The 20,254-nt window shown below is 43.0% G+C and overlaps 1 protein-coding gene and 1 non-coding gene across 2 annotated transcripts in view; one reads left to right on the plus strand and one right to left on the minus strand.

Annotated features, from left to right (window-relative positions):
- The window catches only part of SFI1 (SFI1 centrin binding protein), a 55,921-nt gene that overhangs the window by 19,048 nt on the left and 16,619 nt on the right, over window positions 1-20,254 (plus strand). The window contains exons 8-15 of the mRNA XM_090291622.1: window positions 1,309-1,411; window positions 8,424-8,580; window positions 9,875-10,036; window positions 11,842-11,912; window positions 12,886-12,978; window positions 14,611-14,708; window positions 15,953-16,019; window positions 19,414-19,544. Coding sequence (XP_090147748.1) covers window positions 1,309-1,411; window positions 8,424-8,580; window positions 9,875-10,036; window positions 11,842-11,912; window positions 12,886-12,978; window positions 14,611-14,708; window positions 15,953-16,019; window positions 19,414-19,544 — 882 coding nt within the window. The remainder of the gene's footprint in view (window positions 1-1,308; window positions 1,412-8,423; window positions 8,581-9,874; window positions 10,037-11,841; window positions 11,913-12,885; window positions 12,979-14,610; window positions 14,709-15,952; window positions 16,020-19,413; window positions 19,545-20,254) is intronic.
- On the minus strand, window positions 17,149-17,254 carry LOC149997056 (U6 spliceosomal RNA). Its single transcript, XR_016507389.1, has one exon. It is a non-coding gene; the product is annotated as a U6 spliceosomal RNA (small nuclear RNA).

Raw genomic sequence — 20,254 nt, forward strand, 5'->3', positions numbered from 1 at the left:
GACCTTGTAAGTTGTAATTGGCAAAACTAGAGCTCACCTACACGTTTTTCTGATGCCAAAGCCCATGCTTCTAACTGTTTCCCCGCACTGCATCTCATCAGCATTGTCCACACATTGGAGGGAAATGCTTTAGTTCACTGTGGAAGCCAGATGTGTGTAACAATGAGCTACTTTATAATGGCACTGGTTCCACTGTACAATGTTTCTAGTGGTCCTGAATGACAGCATATTAAAAGCTTAGTTCCTGTCTGAAGGAGCCGGGCCTTGTATGGATAAAAGCAGAGGCTTTGTACCTAGATTGAATTGGGTTCAAATTCCTGTTCTAACCTGTATTATTAGGTCATTTCATTTCTCCAAGTCTCACTTTTTTTCATCTGTGAAATAGGCACATGATTAAGTATCTCTCAAGGTTGTCATGGGAAATGAATGAGATAATATTTGTAAAGTAGTTAGCATAGTATTCAGAACATCAGTGGGCATAAAGAAGTTATTTAAAGTTAGAAAATATTTGAAATTATTTTAAATTTATTCAGCAAATATTTTAAAATTCTGAATAAGTATATAGTCTACTAGAGTCTTTTGGGGATATTTAACATAATTTTATTTATTCAGTGTATATTGATGGCTTAAAATGTCCCTGGTACAATGCTGGGTGCTGGGGTTGCATTCAGGGAACTTCTAATTCCCTAAGTGCTTGCAAAGATAACTAATAATGCAAGACAACCTGAGATTTTTGAAGCGAGTAGTGCAGCTAGCATGGCCTAGGGTAGGAGAAAAGAGATTTTGATGGGTTAGTGTGACCAGACAAATGGGGTGTTTCTGTAAAGCAGAGGTTGCCACCTCTCATATCCTCATTACTGTTTTCCTATAACAAACTAGGAAGTAAGCAGAAAAGACTACGACTGGATGAAACCCGACCAAGTCCGTAGGAAAGGAAGGGATCCATCAACACTGGAAATCTAAAAGCTACTTTTTCTTCAGGTTGTTCTGTGAACTCTCTTGATTTTTAAAATGTTGGCAGTAATTTATTATATGTTTTTAAAACTTTGTGTAGGCCATACAGAGCATGTCTGTAGTGTCTAAGGCTGGATCCGACCTAAGGAACCATCAGTCTCCAGCCTTTAATTGGCAGCTTTAGGACTGTTTCTCAATTAAGTTTTTAGCAGTGGCTCTAACACATATCCATCTAGAGATGGCGCCTTGAGGGGGAGGGACTTGACCTGAGAGTCTGAGGCCCAGCCCTCACTGCCCTTCTTTTTTCTGTGTGACTTATTTCTGACTGCTTTCATCCTCACTTTGCCTTGACAGGGCGTGCTGGAGCGAGTGGAGGCGGCGACTGGACGAGGTCCGTGTGGAACATGCTCTCTGTGCCTCAGCTGGGAAGCACAGGGCCCTGAGCCTCCAGCTGCAGGTGACTCCAGCAGGCTCCAGTTTCGGTGTCTTGTCCATGTTGTCAAGCCCCACACCCACAAAGGGTGGGGTTGGACTTCCCAAGCAGAAGGCCAGTCATCTTCCTGCTGCCTCTTTGCTGGGCCCTTCCCCTGGCTCAGGGGGCTGAGGAGGCTGTGGGGGCCTGCAGCAATATGGGAGGCTGAATTCTTCAACAGACAGAGGTTGCTATTAGGAATATGCTAGATGTGATTACCAATGGTCTGTAGAGCATGTCTGCTAATTGTGAAACTGGAAAGGTATTTATTAACCCTTTGAGTGCCAATATCGCTGTGAGCGATGCTGACAAATTTTCCTAAAAGTGCCAGCATCGCTCCCAGCGATTCTTTTTTCGATGGCTATAAATGTAAATAACAATGGAATAATTGGTATTTTATGTTTTGTTCTCTTTTTTTGTATCTTAGGTTATATATTGATATAAAATTTTCTCATGTTGATCCAAATTTTGAATTACGTATGGCATTCAAAGGGTTAATTAGTTATTAATATGTTAAAGAAACAGTATATTTTTTATTTTCTTACAGCCTGTTAGAGCTGATGAGGTGACTCTTGGAAAGCACCTGAGGATGGGGATTGGCTGCCAGTGGAACCAACATGTTATTAGGGGGTTGGAACTTTCAGTCTCCCCCAACCCCTGACCTCTGGGGAGGGGAGAGGCGCTGAAGGTTGAAATAATTGCCAGTGGCCAATGGTTTAATCAGTCATGACTGTAATGAAGTCTCCATAAAACCCCGAAAGGGTGAGGTTCGAAGAACTTCCAGGTTGGTGAGTGTGTGGAGATCTGGGGACAGTGGCGTGGCTGAAGGGGGCATGGGGGCTCTGTGCCCCGTTCCCACACACCTTGCCCTGTGCATCTCTTCCATCTGGCTGTTCCGGAGTTACAGCCTTTTATAGTAAACTAGTGATCTACTAAGTAACATGTTTCTCTGAGTTCTGTGAGTTGTCCTAGTAAAGCAATTGAATTCGAGGAGGGGGTTGGAGGGGGTCAGCAAGGCAGTCTTGAGAAACTAGACTCTTAACCTGTGGAATCTGATGCCATCTCTGGATAAAGTGCCAGAATTGATTTGAATTATTGCATGTTTTAAAAATTCTTGCAGCACACTTGTTGAAAATCACTGGCCTAGGCTACAGTGTGCTGGAAAGTGAGGAAATTAACAAAGGTTAATGGGGTTGTGTCAGGGCTCCCATAGGCTTAAGCCAGAACAATTTGAGCATCAGAAAGAACAATGACAACAATGCATTAAAAAACATATCAAATATATAAAAATTAATGCATTCATAATGAGAAGTAAAAAGGAACTCATTGGTTATAATTTAGGTTGTTAGCTCAATTTTTTGAAAATTAATGAAGGTAAAAATTAAACATTTATCCTGCCTTTCCTGTAGGAATGAATCTCTGAGAAACCAGAAGGTTAATGAGAGAGTAGCCACCTTTATAGCATTCTAATTAATAAATGCAGGAGCACTGGAGTTAGAAAGTCACTGTTTGCTACTCCTAATGAGAAAGTGGATTCAGGCAGGTGAAATGCCGATTGGGAAATATAATGGAGGGATGGAGTGATGCCATCTGAAGCCACTGAGCAGCCTCGGCACTGATAAAACTGGCAGCCAGCTGCAATGTGCCTCACGATGCGGTGTAATGGGAGATACCCAGCACCACTTGGGAATTGTTCTTGTCTAAAACTTTGAACATGACTCCAATGATCAGTTCATAGGAAGTTCAATCAACAAATCAACAAACAACAAGTGCTGGCGAGGATGTGGAGAAACACGAACCCTACTGCACTGTTGGTGGGAATGCAGACTGGTGCAGCCACTATGGAAAACAGTATGGAATTACCTCAAAAAACTAAAAATGGAACTGCCTTTTGAACCAGCGATTGCACTGCTAGGATTATACCCAAAGAATCCTAAAACACCAATTCAAGAGAACTTATGCACCCCTATGTTCATAGCAACACTGTTTACAATAGCTAAGTGCTGGAAACAGCCTAAGTGCCCATCTGTAGATGAGTGGATCAAAAAACTGTGGTACATTTACACAATGGAATACTATGCAGCAGAAAGAAAGAAGGAACTCCTGCCATTTGCGACAACATGGATGGAACTAGAGAGAATTATGCTTAGCGAAATAAGCAAGGCAACGAAAGAAAAATACCATATGATATCACCTAATACAGGAAACTAAAGAACAACATAAACAAATGAACTGAATAGGACAAGGAGCAGAATAACAGTCAATAGGGGGGAGGGGAAGGAGGAGGGAGAGAAGGGGGATAAGTAAGGGAAGGGTTTAGTCAAGGAACTTGTATAAATGACTCATGGACATGGACAACGGGGAGGGATATGATTTTGGGAGAAGGGGTGGGCTGGGTTGGGGGGAGCAATGGGGAAAAAATGGGACAACTGTAATTGAAAAACCAAAAAATAAAATTGAAAAAAAAATAATTCATAGGAAGTTCAGGGATCAGAGGAATGAGCTTAAGGCACCTTGAGGAGACAGCCAGATCTAAAAGGTGGGACATTTTATAGGGTAAATGACCTGGTTTCTCTAACAAATTGGTGGTATGAAAGAGAAAGAAGTCAGGGAAGGAAATTGTCATATAAAATAGACTTAAAAGAGACATAACAACCAGAAGAAATAAAAAAGGACCACTCTGGTTGTTGTATTAAAAATAGAACATAGAAGATCACGGATAAAAAAGCAGGGACAATAGTGAGGAAGCTATTTTCAAATTCCAGGTGAGATTTTGGGCAAGGATGATGGCAAGTTGGTAGTGGATTCTGGGTATGTTTTGAAGGTATCGCCATCAGGACTTGCTAATGGATAGATAAGATGTGAAGTTTCAAAGAGAGAGTCTAAGATGACTCCCAGGTTGTTGGCCTCAGAAGCTGACCAGCGGAGTTACCATTCACTGAAATGAGGCAGATGGAGGGAGAAGCAGACATTTTTACCTCCTTGTCTTCAGCCTGGTAGGCTTTTTGAATATCCACAAGAAGGTGTCAAGAAGGCAGTTGGATATATGTGTGGAGTATCGAGGACAGGTCCTGACCTGAGATGTAAATTCGGGAGTCCCAGGCATGCAGGCGGTGTTTAAAGCTATGAGAGACTGGGTCAAAGCACAGGGAGCGAGAGGTTCCAGGACTGAGCCTGGGAAATGGGGATATCCTGGGAGCCAGGTGAGGGAAGGGGCGATCAGCTGTGTCAGGTGCTTCTGGCTGTTCAGGCAGGGTGAGGACTGATATTTGACCTTCGGACTGAGAAACTTAAAGATTACTGATGTGCTTGTTAAGAGCAGCTTCGCTGATGCTGATGGGGAGAGGGTTCAAGGCAGGCTGCCTGGGAGAAGAGAAATTAGAAACAGACAGCTTTTCTGAGGAGCTTGGAAAAGATGGGAAAGAAATTGAGTGTTAGCTGGGTGTAAAGTGTGGTCTAGAGAGTGGGTTGGTTTGAGAATTACTGATTTATTCCTTTTAAGAAGTATTTTTGTGACAGTAAAATCCTCCCCCATGTTTTATTCTTGACAAATACCAAGTCACAGAAAAGATGGAAACTGTATACTTTCACTAGTTCAACCATTGTTTACATCCTTGCCACGTTTGCTTTCTCTTAAGTATATCAGTAATTCTCTGAGCCACTTTAAACTTACAGACATAAAGTTTAAATACTTTAGCTTGTATCTCCTAAAAATCAGGATGTTTTCCTATATAACCACAATATCATTATATCCAAGAAATTTAATATTGATATGATAATATCTAAAATACAGTTTATATGCAAACTGTATATTGTTGCTATTTTAGTGTCAGGTCCAAGTCCAATGAAAGGTTACCCATTGCTTTTGATTGTCATCTCCCAGAAGGGGGAGATATATATATATGTATTTTTTTAGGATGGGAGAAATAACACATTCAGATGCTAATTTAAAAACTCTCGTAGAGAGTGAAAATAGATAATGCAGAAGTGGGGGAAATTGCCAGTGTTTAAACTTGAGAATGTGAAAAAAGGTGGGATGTGTCCTTGGTGGGAGGGGTGACCTTTGATGGGAGCATGGACAGTTTATCCAGCGTAACAGGACAGAAGGCACAGCCTGTGGGCAGGTGGGTGGGTAGAGTGGGGGGACCTTGAGAAAATTCTTCTTTGATTTCTTTTATTTTCTTCGTGAAATAGGAAGAATGGTATTCAGCTCAGAGGAAAGAAAGGCAAAGAGGTGTTACAGGTTTAAGAAGGTATGGGGTTGTTATCTGAACAATCATCTTTAAGCAAGGACACACGTATCGCTGAGCATACATGAAGATTTTCCTAAGGCTGTGCATTTATGGACAGTCTTAAGGGAATCATTTTGTAGACTTCAACTTCTATAGATAAGCTTCCAGGAAACTAATGTGTCTTAGAAAGGGCCTCTTGATAACAAGCTTCCTCTCACTTTGGAAAAAAAGGAAGGCTCTTACCTATCCTAAATCTGAATTTATTACACAGGGAACAATTTTTAACATAATTTCTGTTGAGTTAGATTTTTCAGCTGTTTTAGACTTAAATAGGCATGCTGATTTCAAAACTGCAGTTAGTTTTCTTCTATCACATCAAGTTTTTTCTGTACAGCTTTTCTTAATGTGACCACTCTAGGCTGGATCGAGCTTAGATCAAGGGAAACACTACTGCTCTCCTATTGGCTGAGAGCAAACCTCCCTCGAGTGGGGAGGGGTGAGGGATGACCTTGGAGACCAGCGACAGGTTCATACTTGTCTAGGCTATTCAGTTACACATGAGACAGTGTGGCGAGAGGTTGTGTAGTCTGAGTTCTTGTCTATATACAAGGAGTTAGCAGAATTTATTTTTTTATTTACATATGTACTTATAACCTTTCCTTCAGATCATGTCTGCCTCTGCTATTTCTCGTCATAAATGCCTAAACAACCTTGATCCATTTTGTTACATCTGTGGCAGTTTCACCATTCCCAAAGGACAAACATCAGCGCATTTGTTAGGCAAGCCTATTTTGCATATTTTTAAGTAAAACTTGGTGATCAAGATAAGTCTTGGGCCCCTCACAAGGTGTGCAAGCAGCGTGTCGAGAGTTTATGAATGTGGACAAAGGGAACACATGATAAATTGCCATTTGGTATACCTATGGTTTGGCGAGAGCTCAGAGATCATTCAAGTGACTGTTACTTTTGTATAGTAAAAACGTCAGGATATAACAAGAAAAATAAATGTAAAATAGAGTACCCTATTCTACCATCAGCTATACGCCCAGTGCCTCATTCAACTGAAATCCCAGTGCCAGTTTTCATTTAACTACCCTCTTTTGAAAAATAGCAGGAGTATGGTGAAGAACTAAGTGACAGCAACGATGATGATTTTGAAATTGAGGATGACTCAGTTCATAAGGGATTTGATGAGCATGAGTTGAATGATTTGGCAAGAGATTTGGGACTATCCAGAGAGGCTTCAGAACTCCTAGCATCAAGACTGCACGGGAAAAACTTGCTTGAAAAAGGAGCGAAGGCATCCTACTTTCAATCAAGAAAAAGTGCATTTCTGCCGTACTTCCAAAGTGACAGTGGCTTGGTGTATTGCTGTAACCTACATGGTTTAATGGGGGAATTGGGAATTCCAATCTATAATGCAACTGAATGGCGACTGTTCATCGATAGCTCAAAGTGGAGCTTGAAGTGTGTCCTCCTCCACAATGGCAATTTATTTGGTGCAGTCCCAATTGGCCATTCAGTTTGTTTTTGTGAAGAATATAAAGACATAAAGAGAGTCATTGATCTGTTACAATATCACAAGCACAATTGGATCATCTGTGTTGACCTTAAAATGGTCTGCTTCCTTCTTGGTCAGCAATGCAGATACACCAAGGATCCCTGTTTTCTGTGTATGTGGGACAGCAGAGCTCGTGAGAAGCATTGGGTGGAGTTGAATTGGCCTCCAAGATCTGACCAAAAACCTGGTGATCCAAGCATTCTACATGAGCCACTTCTTGAGAGAAAGAACATTATATTCCCACCTCTGCACGTAAAACTGGGTCTCATGAAGCAATTTGTGAAAGCTTTGCCAACTGAAGGAGACTGTTTCAAGTATCTCATTTTGGCATTTCCTAGCCTGTCATCTGAAAAGATAAAATAGCTTAATATGTACGTTTGGTAGCAGAACTTGACTACTTGTACACAATTTGACTTACAGTAACAATATACAGCCTTTATATGAATAAAATAACTAAATAAACAGTATATTCAGGTAATTTTTCCTTTATTTTCCTTTGTATGGACATTTTGTATGATTTTTGGGACAAAGAGAGGGTATCCTGTACCTTAAAAGGTTGACATGATAGAGAAAAACGGGTCATTTTTGGATTCAGATGCCAAAAGTTAGTCAAAAACAAACATCAGATATAACTCAATTAAAATTGTGTTCCCCAGTGTTATATCACCCCTTGGATTGTTCCTGCTTCTTGTCTGCTCATTGTTTTTTTTTTTTTAGTTTTGAAAATTTATTTATTGATTTTAGGGAGGAAGGGAGAGAGAGAGAGAAACATTGATTTGTTGATTAGTTTTTTCCACCTATCTGTGCACTCACTGGTTGCCTCTGGCATGTGCCCTGACCGGGACCGAACTCATAACCTTGGGCTGTAGGAATGACACTGCAACGAACTGAGCTACCGAGTCAGGGCTGCTCATTGATTTTATTATTCCTCTTTATTTTTGTTATTAATCCAGGAAAAAAACTTACTTTCTGAAAGCAGGATGCCCTTCTTAAGTATCCTTTCACCCCGGATCCCCACAGCTTATGATGCCACTTCCTTGTGTCTGATTTTCCCCTTCTGTGTGTTTGTGTGTGTGTGTCGTGTGTGTTTCTATTTCCCTCGTGTGTGTGTGTGTGTGTGTGTGTGTGTGTGTTTCTTTTTCCCTCACCTGTACTTCACCTTTGCTTTCCTGCCCCTCCTTTGATTGTTGTCTTTGTTTTCCAGGCTTGGTCACGGTGGCAGGAACAGCTCCTGCATGTCTGGAGGGAGAGACAGAAGGTGGTTTCTGCAGTGAAACACCGTCAACACTGGCAAAAGTTGAGATCCCTGAAGGCCTGGCTTGAATACCTGCAGGTCCGGAGGGTAAAGAGACAACAGAAAGGTGAGCAGGAGGCCCTGGGCTCAGTAGACAGAGGGTTGGGTCCCAATTTCCACTCTCCTTCCAGTGGTGCTAATTTATTAAGGAGAGAGATAACCATATTATGCCACAAATTTTGGTTAAAGGAGATTGAGGAGGAATATGCATCATCCTCATTTCACATTTATTTTCTTCTAGCCTTTTCTTCTATGTATGCATTTTATTCAATGGGGTTTTAATTATGCTATAACTACTGTGTTACTATGATTAATATTATATATGCAATTTTGTATATGTATTGCTTTTATTCCATACAACTTACCAACACTTTCCTATATCTTTACGTATTCTTCATTAATGTTACTTTTTTAATGGTTATATTTAATAGGATGTCTTACCTGAATCTACTTAGCCATTCTTCTGTTAATAGACATTTGGATTGTTTCTATTTGTCCCCAGTTATGTGATTGCATGTGATTTATGATGTTGAGTTTTTTAGAAACACTATTCAAATGGCTTATTTCCCAGTGAGAGTTCAGAAGTAGTAATATATAGGTCATGATCATCAGTACTTCTTGTACTTTTGTTTCTTTAGCCTAAGCAAAAGTAACTCAAGCTCTATGCTAGATGCTAGGGTGGGCTTTCCAGCTTTTACCGAGACCTCTCTGCAGAAGTCTCTAGGCTGCTAAAACTGTCTCTCGGAAGAGTTTGAATGTGTCCATTTGAGACTAGTGACAAGCCCAGAATGGGAGGGCATGAAGCTGTTAGGGATGATGAGCTGCAGACTAACGTTCCTCCAGTTACAGCATTTGAATTTCAGGACTGACTCCCTTTCATTTCCTGGACTTTAAGCTCATTGGCTAATTAGTGTTAAAAGGAGATGAAACTGGGAGCCTGCATCAGCCTGACCCAAAGCTCAGAAGAGCCCATGCCAGCATGTTGATAGAACTGTGTCATTGACTCAGTCCCTAAAGTCCTATCTGGGAAACCTTAGTAAAGAGGCAAAAATAAAATAGAATCTTTGTAAGGAGCAGTCGCCATTCTTACTCATCGGTGGTAACTAGGAGCCTCAGCTTTTTAATTTTATAGCGTCCTCGTCCCTAAAATTACAGACCTTTTTTCTTGGAAAGAAAAGAGGTAGCTAAGGGATTCCTAATAATCTTCCCATGTTTAGAAAACATTTATTCTAGGATTCTTTGTGAGAGCAGCCTTGAATCCCTGCTGCCTGCCAGTAAGCAGGGTTCAGCTTGTCTTAAAGATGCTTCCAGTTCATTGCCCAATGTGGGGGTCAGCACTTAAGTTATTTTCTCTGTTGCAGAGATGGCTGAGCGATTCCACCAAGTCACTGTGATGCAGACACACTTCTCTGATTGGCAGTGGGCCTGGCAGCGGAGGGAGGGCATGCGTGCTCACCAGGCGCAGGTGGAGGTGCTGGGCCGAAGGATGGTGCTGCGGAGAGCCTTTACTCACTGGAAACACTGTATCCTTTTTAGCCTCCTAGCCCTGTCCAGGGCCTCAGTGAGGACAGCTTGAGCAAGGCAGCTTCTAAAACAAGTCAGGAGATACATGGGAAATAATTACTAAATAGTTTAATAGTGCTACTCTCTTGATTTCTTTTTAGATTTTTTTGTCTATTTGGGAATATTCATACATAATAGTATGTATAACATATATTTACAGTGTAAAGAATAATAATTAAATGAACACCTATATACCCACCACTCAACTTAAAAAATAGAATGTTGCTAACACTTGTCTGCTCCTTTCTAATTGTATTCCCTTTCCTCCTTCTCCTCGGGGGTAGGTAATCCTACTATCCTGAATTTTATAGTTTCTTAGCCTTTCTCTACCCACTAGGTAGTGGAAATAGCCACAGCTGTTTCTGTTTTAGGAAGCCATCTGGTCTTGGCAGATCTATTATTATGATCATAGCTTCCATTTATTGAGCTTTTACTTTATGCAGGCATTATGCATTATCCCCTTAATCTTCATAGCAGCCTTGTGGAGAGGGTATCACTATATCCATTTTACAGATGAGGAAACAGATTCAAGGGAGCTAAGTAATTTTCAATCTCACAGCTAGGCATGGGCAGAGCCAGGGTATTTAAGCCGTGGCATTTGACTCCAGTGCACACTGCCTGTACCACAGTATGTGTCCAGGTGTGTGGATTTAGACTGCCTGGGATGAGCATCCACACACTCGTTTGTTCGTCACACTCTTGCTTTGTTTTAAACTCCTGCCTAAGTTCTAGAATATGGAGAAACTCAAAGGCTAACAGTTGTTCATTGTCTAGTGGGGAAAATAGACACGATAGATATGAAAATGGATCTTGACAGTATGACGTGAGAAGTGCTATGATAAAGGTTTTTATCAAGTCCTGCCAGACCTGCTGTGGCGATTCAGCCAAGGAGATGTTTGAGCCGAATTGAAGTCTTAGAGGGTGACCAGTTCACCCAGCAGAGAAGTCAGGAAGGGTGTTTCGGGTGGGAGGAATGGCACTTGCACAGGCGTAGATGAGGGAAAGCATTCAAGGATGGCATCAGGGTCTGTAGTGACCTGTGGCATGTGGATGGCGGGAGCAGGGTGCGGTAGATGCTGACTGGGGACCCTGGTACGGTGGTCAGGAATTTGGGCGTTATCTGGGTGGCACGGGGGAGCCTCTGGAATTATTTGAGAAGTGGTACAGCGGATTCATACTTCAGAAGGGTAAATCTCGATTAGAAGAGCAAGGCTAGCACAGGGACACCAGTTACATGAGGTGGCGTTCTTATCGGTCTATATGAGGGACAAGTCATGAACTGCAGGGTGTCGGGGGCAGGGACAGAAGAACGGGAGAGATTTAGGAGGAGAGCAGATGGACTTGGCGACTGAGTGGATGGCAGGAGTGGGAGGAGAAAAGGTTTGAAAATAACTCCAAGGTTTTTAGCTGAAACATCTGACTGGATTGTGATGCCAAAATAGAGAATGCAGGAGAAGGGAGCTCTGCTTTAGATACGGAGGCTTTGAAATGTTTACTGCAGCTGTGGGCAGCTCATCCCAGCTAGTTTTTGCCTTGCATGAAATAGGCATCAGAGGGGAGAAAGGCGAGGCCAGCTCTTTGATAAGCGACTTGCACGGGTATCCCTTTGCCCACGCTTCCTTGGGTCACCAGGAGGAGATGGGTGGACATCAGCCCGCCTGCATAGACTGTGATCCCCTGCAGCCAGACCCCTTCAGATGGGTCACTGGGATGGCACTGAGCGGGGGTGGGAACCTTGCCGAGACAGAGGCCTTAACTGCTGCAGATGTGCTGCTGCGTGTGGAAGAAGCTGCCCGCTGGGAGGCGGCAGAGGAGCACTGCAGGCACAGCTTGCTGGTGAGCGTGTCATCCTTGCTCAGGATCCACTCTTGGGGTTCTGGATCCACATCAAGCTCTTTCAGTGCCTCTGGTCCCGTGGTGAGCTTCAGTCATGAAGCCCTCCTTTACTGCTGGTGTCCCTGTTGTCATTTTGGATCAGAGATGGTAATCGTGTGGGGTCAGAGGAGTTTGGAGCTGTAAAGGAATCTTAGACGTGACCTAGCCCTGGGGTTTTTAATATGGTGGGCCCCCGTTTTAAGGGTGGAAGCCTAGTCTGTGAAACTGATCAGAGTAATGACGCTAAGGATGAAGCAAGATCTGGGGAGTAATGCCTGTTCTCGCCAATACTTTTAGTACCCTGTGGGGTTCCACAGAGCATGATATGAGAACTCCTGATTGCTTCACTTCTGTCTCGGAAAACTGAAGCCCAGGCCATGTGAGAATGGGCTTTGCTTAGGTCACATGTGAGGCATTGATGGAGCTGGGGCCAGGCCTGCATGTCCTGCTCCTACCTCAGTCCCCTGCTCACCAGGGGGATTCCTTCTCTTCCTTCTATTCTACTCTTGCAAAACTGCACTTATAATTGCGTAAGTATACACGCATGCTGACCCCACATGGTTAAAAAAAACATTATATGCTAAAAGTCTGCTCCTCTGTGAGGGGCAGAGTTGATGTTTTTGACCTGTGTCTGTAGTGTTCCCACCTGTATCGGGGGGATCTGCCCTGTCAGAAGTCAGGGTGTGTTTGCTCCTATGCATTGCTGTGGACAGCAGGGAGTGGTCTGACAACTATTTAGTGAGCGCCTACTGTGCGGCCTGGCTTGTGTCAGGCTCCCAGCTAAAACTCAAAGCAGAGAAACACTCTCAGGGACATGGGAACAGCTGTGACCAGCTGTGACTGAGCTTCTTCCACCTGATTTGGGCACTGCTGTTATTTTTACAGACAGATTTGATTTGTGACCGACCTTTTGTGTTTCTTCTTCTTTTCACAGCGCTTCGGCTTTAGAGCCCTAAAAGGCAATGTGACCCATGCCCACCTCCAACGGATACGATGGAATCTTGCTCTCCAGCAGCATGATGTCATGGTGAGGGCCTCCTTCTATACAAGGGACCTCTCCTAATGGCCATTCTGTTTTTAACCTCTGTGCTTACAGATTTGTCCCCAGACCTTTAGACTGAAACCATGGTGTTCATTTTATTTAATAATCCATACCAGCCAATAGAAAAACCTTTGTTATTGCCTCGTTTAATCCCATTTTTTATCTGATTGCTAAGAAAATCAGTATTTGAATCAGAGGTCAGGGACTGTGGATTCTGACCCTGACCTAAGGCAGGGGTGTGAGCCTGCCTTCCTGGAGGCTTTGGTGGTGTTTGCACTGTAAGTCTCTGTAGGGGTTGATTTACCTGAGGGCAGCAAACGTTCTGTCACTACTTATAGATTGTGTTTCTGGGTGTAGAAGGATAGTGTTCTCTTGTTTTGTCGTTAATTATGAAAATGTTCAAATTATGGAAAATATAAAGACTAGTATAATAAGCAGCTATAGATAATACCATCTAAATTCAACAGTTGGTAATATTTGCTCTATTTGCCTCTTTTTCTGAGTCATTTCAAAGTTAATAAACAGACATCATGACACTTTATATCTAAACATTTCAGCATGCATCACCCAAACAGAACATTCTCTTGCATAACCCAGTATCATTATGATCCCTAGCAAAATGAACAGCAATGCCCTATTATTCAATAACCAGCCCATATGCAAGTTCCCTTCAAAATGTCTTTATAGCTGTTTTTTATTTTCAAACTAGGGTTGATTATTCATTACATTTGGTTGTTCCTTAAAGACTCTTAATAACACCCCTCCTCACTTCTTTTGTTTAACATGTTTATTTGTTTTTTAAATTGCGGTAAAATGCACATAATAAAACTTATCCTTCTTAACCATTTTTTAAGTGTACAGTTAAATGTCGATCAGGCATTCACTCCTCTCTGCAGCCGTCACCACCATCCGTCCCCAGAACTTCTTTCGTCTTCAACACTGGAGCTCTGTCCCCATCAAACAGTGACTTCCATTCCCCTCCCCCAGTGCCTGGCCACCACCACTCTCCTTTCTTTCTCTGTGAATTTGACAACTCTAAGTGCCTCCTATTTACAGTATTAGCCCTTTTGTGACTGGCTTATTTCACTTAGCTTAGTGTACACAGTTTGTAAAAAAACAACACTGACTTTTTGAAAAGGCAGGCCAGTTATTTTGCACAATTTTCCATATTCTAAGTTTATCTGTTTCCTTTTGATGTCATTTGATTTTCCTTTGTTCTATGTAACTCCTGTAAACTGGAAGTTAGATCTAAGGGCTTGGATTAGATTTGAAGGTAAACGTTTTTGGCAAGACTACTCCAAAGGCAGTAATATGTGATAAGATCACTTTTAATTTCTACAGTGGCATTGCCTCCCATGAGGCCCATGTTAGAAGGAATAGCTTCTGATTTCCATAGATTGGAAGAGCCTTCATTTTGCTTTTCACGTTGGCCCAGAATAGTTCCACAGAGCTTCTCCATAATCATTCCACAAGCCTGTTACATGTTGGGTGCTCCAAATGGAGGTAATTCCTGCTTTGGGGGACCTTACAATGTTTTGAAGTAGGGATTTCCTAACTAATAGTTTGAGAGATCAATTTGCTTTAATAAACTTCCATTTCCTTCCTGTTTTGTTTCAGCTGCGGCGCAGGTTCTGGAACTTCTGGCAGTCTCAGATTGAGCAGAGGGAGGAAAGAGAGCAGCTCCCCTTACTGCGTGCTGCCTGGGACCACTACAGGTAGGGACTTGGGCCTTCACCTTGGGCTCTGCAGGGACCCGGTGCGACTGATGCCCTGTTCTCCGGCAGTGATCACTTACCCTTCCACGTTGTGTTAATGCAGCAGGCTCAGAAAGACCCTGCTATAAACCAGCGGTTCCTGAGCTTGTTTTCCTTTCGGCTGATCAGAGGAAAGGCAGAATGAGCATGTTTGTACTGGTTCTTGGCCACCATAGTTTGAAGTATGTGCCTGCTAGCTCACTGCCTCAGTCCTTCCAGCTTTAGTAACATTCACGTCGTAGAATTCATGCATTGATACTGTTCAAGAGAAGGCTCAGGCCAGGTGAATATTTGTGGCTTGGTCTTGAAGCGTGCAGAGATTGTCCTTAATTTTCTAGAGTTAATCTTGAGTTAAAATAAATATATGAATATAGCACATGTCCATGAGGAAAACTCAATGTATGGGAAGGAAGGCAGAAAGTTAACTAAAAGCTACCTGGGTCCCTCCCTCCAACCCTTTAGTCTTACTCTTCAGAGGTAACCGCTATTCACTATACCCGCCCCTGACCCCCAAAGCCAGTTTAAACCACTTAATTTGCATAGGTTTAATTTTGGAGCATTTTAAAAAGGAATTTATTTTTAGAGAGAAGGGAAGAGAGAGAGAGAGGGAAAGATACATCAATGTGTGAGAGAAACATCGATCAGTTGTCTCACGCATGCCCCCAACTAGGAATCTGGCCCGCAACCCAGGCATGTGCCTTTGACTGGGAATCAAACCGGCGACCTTTTGGTTTGCAGGTTGGCACTCAATCCACTGAGCCACACCAGCCAGGGCTGGAGCATGTTTTAATAAGTCAGTGAGAATTCCGGTGTTTAACTGACTCAGATTGGAGTTTTCAGGGTGTATCATTATTCTAAATCCTGGTTTATAAAACTGAATGTGGTTCTCATTCTCAGAATCACTGTGTGAAAGGAGCATGGTGGTCATAAACAAGCCCCAGAGTTTGGCCCTAAAACAAGAAGGATATTTGGGGAATTTCACACTATTACCTAAGTTAAGAGATGCTCTAGTTGATGGTCTAGTTAGGTTTACAAGAAAGTTGTCAACATTTTTGGGCAAGCCACTGTCCAAAACCAGGGTTGCCTTTAACACTCAAATGTAATTTCACCAAAATTTACCTGCCTTAAAAACAAAATAAAAATTTAAAGATCTGAAACCTGGAAGTGGGCTGGGTAGTACCTTGGTGTTCTGTGTTTTATTTCAGAGTAACATTGCTACGCAAGTGTGTCAAGTTGTGGTTACGACTTACTCGGAAGAGGCGACACAAGCAGGTACGGAGGACTTCATAGCAGATACCTCTGCTGGTTTACATTCTTGGATTCATTTGCTTTGGAATAATTATTGGAAAAGGCCTATGCCAATAGGTCTTGGGGTTCAGGATGCTATAAAAAGCTCCAAGGTATTTCCCCCAGTCCTCTCCAGTGATGTCGCCAAGTCTGCATAACTCCCACTCCTTCATCTGCTTTGAAAATGTGGGTGTTCTCTGAAAGTGATGAGCTCTTAACGGCCATTCATTCCATGTACGTCTTTAATCAAATTCATTTATTGTATTAGTTAGCTACCCGTCACCCAGTGGGAGCTCCAAAAGACGTTGGGAAAGGTGCAGAACGTAAGTGCCACATCCCAGTGCTAAGCAGTGTGACGCAGGTACCCACAGTGGGCGGGAGGAGGTGGGGGTCAGACTGATGAATTAGTGGAGGCAGAGCGAGAAGGAGGGATTCAGTTTCATTTAGGAAAGACTTCCTGAGCAGCTGCTACGCTTCAGACACTGTGCTGAGCACTGAGGATACAGCGGAGAGGCACAGCAGGCACCGCGCCAGCTCCCACAGGGCTTGTCATTTAGCCCCGGTGACCTTGCAGGCCAGCTCCAGTGAGGGGTCGCTGTCTGGAATGCTGAACCGAGAAGGATTTTGAGGCTCAGGGGAACATGTGTTCAACTGGTGATGTCTGCATGGGCATTGCAGTGGGAAGTGGCACCGTACATGCCTCCTTTTGGCCGTGCCCAGCAGTTCCACGGGGCGAGACACGGGCCAAACCTGTCCCCGCTATTTTTGTGTGCCCCGCCACCACCTGCTGCTGGGGTCCTAACACGCGAGCCTAAAGGTTTTGGCTGATTCCTCATAGTTTTGAGATAGAATCCAATCTTTTTCGTGAGGCACACAAACTCCTTTGGGAGCTGGTCCCTGTCCCTTTCCCCTTTCCAGTTACCGCTCTGTTCCTTCACAACGGCACTCTGACCAGTTACGCTGCCACTCCTTCCCAGAATGTGCTCTGTCTTCCGTTTCTCACTGTACCCGCGCTTCTCTGTTGTTGCTACCCTTCAACTCAGGTGTTACACTACCTCTTCCCCCAGCCCCACCCCAGGTGCATCGTTTTTCCCCCCTTTCCATCTCTTATCAGAATAATATGGGATGCTTCACTAACCGCATGTCATTCTTGTGCAGGGGCCGTACTAGTCTTCTCTGTATCGTCCCAGTGTCAGTATAGGTGCTGCCGAAGCGAGCACCCAGGCGCATCTTTATCAGAATATTCATCTCCTGGTTGTTTACTGGCCTCTCTCCTTGTCCGGCTGTGAGGTCCTTGAGTGTACAGCCTGTCTCTTCTCCTTGGCCCAGTACAGTGCTTGGCACAGGGTAGGGGCTGACTGACGTCTGGATATGTAAACGAACAAACAAATGAGTGAACAACACCACAAAACCGAACTGCCATTGATTACTTCAAATTTTTCCCAAGGTTTGACTCAATTCTTAGAGTTTGAATAGTTAACCCAGGACATGGCTTGCCTTCCATACCTAGAAAATGCTTAGAATCGCTGCATTCTTTGATATCCCTTTGGGTTATGTGGCTGTCTCTGAAAGGACCTTGGTCACTTGATCTCTTAAGCTCCTTAAGGCAAGCACAACAAAATGTAGAAAGACTTTTTAGAAAAAGTTGAAAGGTTGTGTTTATTCAAGGTGGAAAAGAAGCAGAAGGGCTCTTTTAGTTCCTTCCTGGCAAAAGAGAGCTTCTTGACTCTGGGGCCCAGCATTGGTAGGAGGTCAGGGGTCAGTGCTCTTATCTGTCACAGTGCTCCAGCATGGCCTGCACAGTTGGTCTGGAAAACTAGTAAGAGCCCTGCTTAATTTTATTGTCATTTTAAAAAAGATCTTTAGCTAACAATCTGAATTTGATCTCTTGGTTTAGATATCCAAGGGACACACTGGTTCTTTGCATTCCAGGAACAGATAAAAAATATTTGTTATTGTGGGTTTCTTCCTTTTAAAAAAGTAATATATAAAGAATGGCAAAATGTTTGCTAATTGTTGAGCTGGATAATAAGTGCACAAGGATTCATTATACCATTACTTCTACTTTTGTTTACATTTTAAAATGCTCATAATAAAAAGTAAAAAGAAAAGCAATTTATAGACATTATTGAAAACTTGGGGATATAAAAAGAAAAAAATGAAAACACTCATAATCTTGCCTCTAACATGTGGTGAGGAAACCTGGTATCTTTTTTCCTTCATGTGGGTAGGAGAGTGTCGTCGTATCCACACATTCACAGGCACATGTGCAGACTGTTCAGTTACCTGTTGCTATGTAAAAAAATACCCCAAACTCTGTGGCTTAAAACAACCACCATTGTATTATGCTTGAGGATTCTGAGGGTCAGAAACTAAGAGGTGATGTAGCAGGGATGGCTAGTCTCTGCTCCATGATTATTGGGGCCTCAGCTGGGAAGGGGCCTCATGGCAAGGGGTTGGAATCATCTACAAGTTTTTGTACTCACATGTCTGGTTCATGGGCTGGAATGACTTGAAGATTGGGCTCAACTGGGACTGTTAATCGGAGCCCCTGTGTCCCCTTCAAGAGGCATGGGCTTCCTCACAGCGTGGGGCGGCCTCAGGGTGGTGAGACTTCCTGTGTTGCAGCCCAGGGCTCCAAAGGGGAGTGCTGCTGTGAACTAGGCAGAAGCTGGACGGCCCATTAGATTCAGAAGTGACATAATGTCACTTTCACCATCCTCCAATGGTCAGAGCAGTCACTGTTCTACCCAGCTTCAGGGGGAGGGGACATAACTCCTCCGGGAAGGAGAATCAAAGAATTTGTGGGCCTGTTTCAAAAACCCCCACACATACATATATTCTTCCCCTTCACCAAGGTTTTGGATCATGGAGGTATATGTATGTATTCCTGTGTCGGTTGTCTGTCTTCCTACCGATGTATCAGTGAAATAGCAGTAGCCTTTTATAATTACATAAAAATTTAAAGAATCTATGTTACAAACATAAAATTGAAAGCTGTATTACAGGGTGGAAATAATATTGATAACATACATGACAAAGAACTAATAAATTCTTAAGGTTTGAAAAACCCATATATGTCACTGAGTTAAATGCTGACAGATAGTAAAATGGGCAATTTGTATGAACACTTGGGCCATAGGAAAAAATATTAAATATAAATATACATACACACATATAAATATATGAAAAAATTTGTAACCCACTTTTAAGTAACGGGAAGAGTTTTCCCCTATCATGTTAGCAGAGATTAAAAATGATTTAATCGTTTTCTCAATTTTGTGTAGGAAGCAAATCTCCTTCAAGAGTGTGACCCTGAAAGGTGGTCTTCTTTCTTAATGTGAAGTACAAATAATAGTCATTCATTGTTTTACCTTAGCTGTTACAGGCCAGAGCAGATAGTCACTTCCAGCAGAGATCCCTGCCCGCAGCCTTCCAGGCATGGAGGAGACTCTGGCGATGGCACCAGCAAGAGAGTGCCCTTAATGCAAGAGCAGCACGCTTTCGCAGGTATGCAGCCTGGGCAGGCGTCTGGGGTCTGATCTGCCCGCCCACACAGCCATTGCCTTTGCTTTTCAGCCTCCCAACCCTGTAGGGCCAGGTTTTTCCTGGTTTTTCAGTAATGTGCTGTCATTGATTTCATCTGGCACAACACAGCTAGTGTCTTCCCCTGGGAAAGCTTTTGTCCATTTTTATTGCAAGTACTTTCAAAACAGTCTGGGTTTTATGCTCCTTCCCTCATTTTAAGCCACGGTGAGCTCCATTAAAGCTGCCCGTTAGCTTTCTGGATCAGAGTGTGGTTGGATCTTGCGTTGCTTTGGCAGGCATTCTTGAGTGTGATTTCCCTGAAATGTTTGGTTCCCGTTCTGCTAGAACTGGTGTTTTGAAGTCATGAAATTAGGACAGACAAGGAGCAGAGCTACATCTTTTTAGCTGCCACTGGGGCAAACACGTTGGTGGAATGTAATGAAATTATTAATCTCTTAACTCTGTCTGACACTGGTAGGCATGACGTGATAGGAGAAAGGAAACCAATAGATAGACTCATTTGCCTATGACATCATCGTCCTCCTTAATAATTTCCTTCTCCCGACAGTCCTGAGAGAACAGGTTCAAAATGATAAATGACTCGCCCATGTAATGCAGACAGTAATTAGCAGAGCCAGGGTTTAAATTCAGCCCTCCCTGATTCCAAAGTCCAAGGAGGGAGATCTTTTTGA

Source organism: Furipterus horrens, unplaced genomic scaffold, assembly GCF_987537825.1.
Source record: "Furipterus horrens unplaced genomic scaffold, mFurHor1.1.pri manual_scaffold_11, whole genome shotgun sequence".
NCBI classification, from domain to species: Eukaryota; Metazoa; Chordata; class Mammalia; order Chiroptera; family Furipteridae; genus Furipterus; species Furipterus horrens.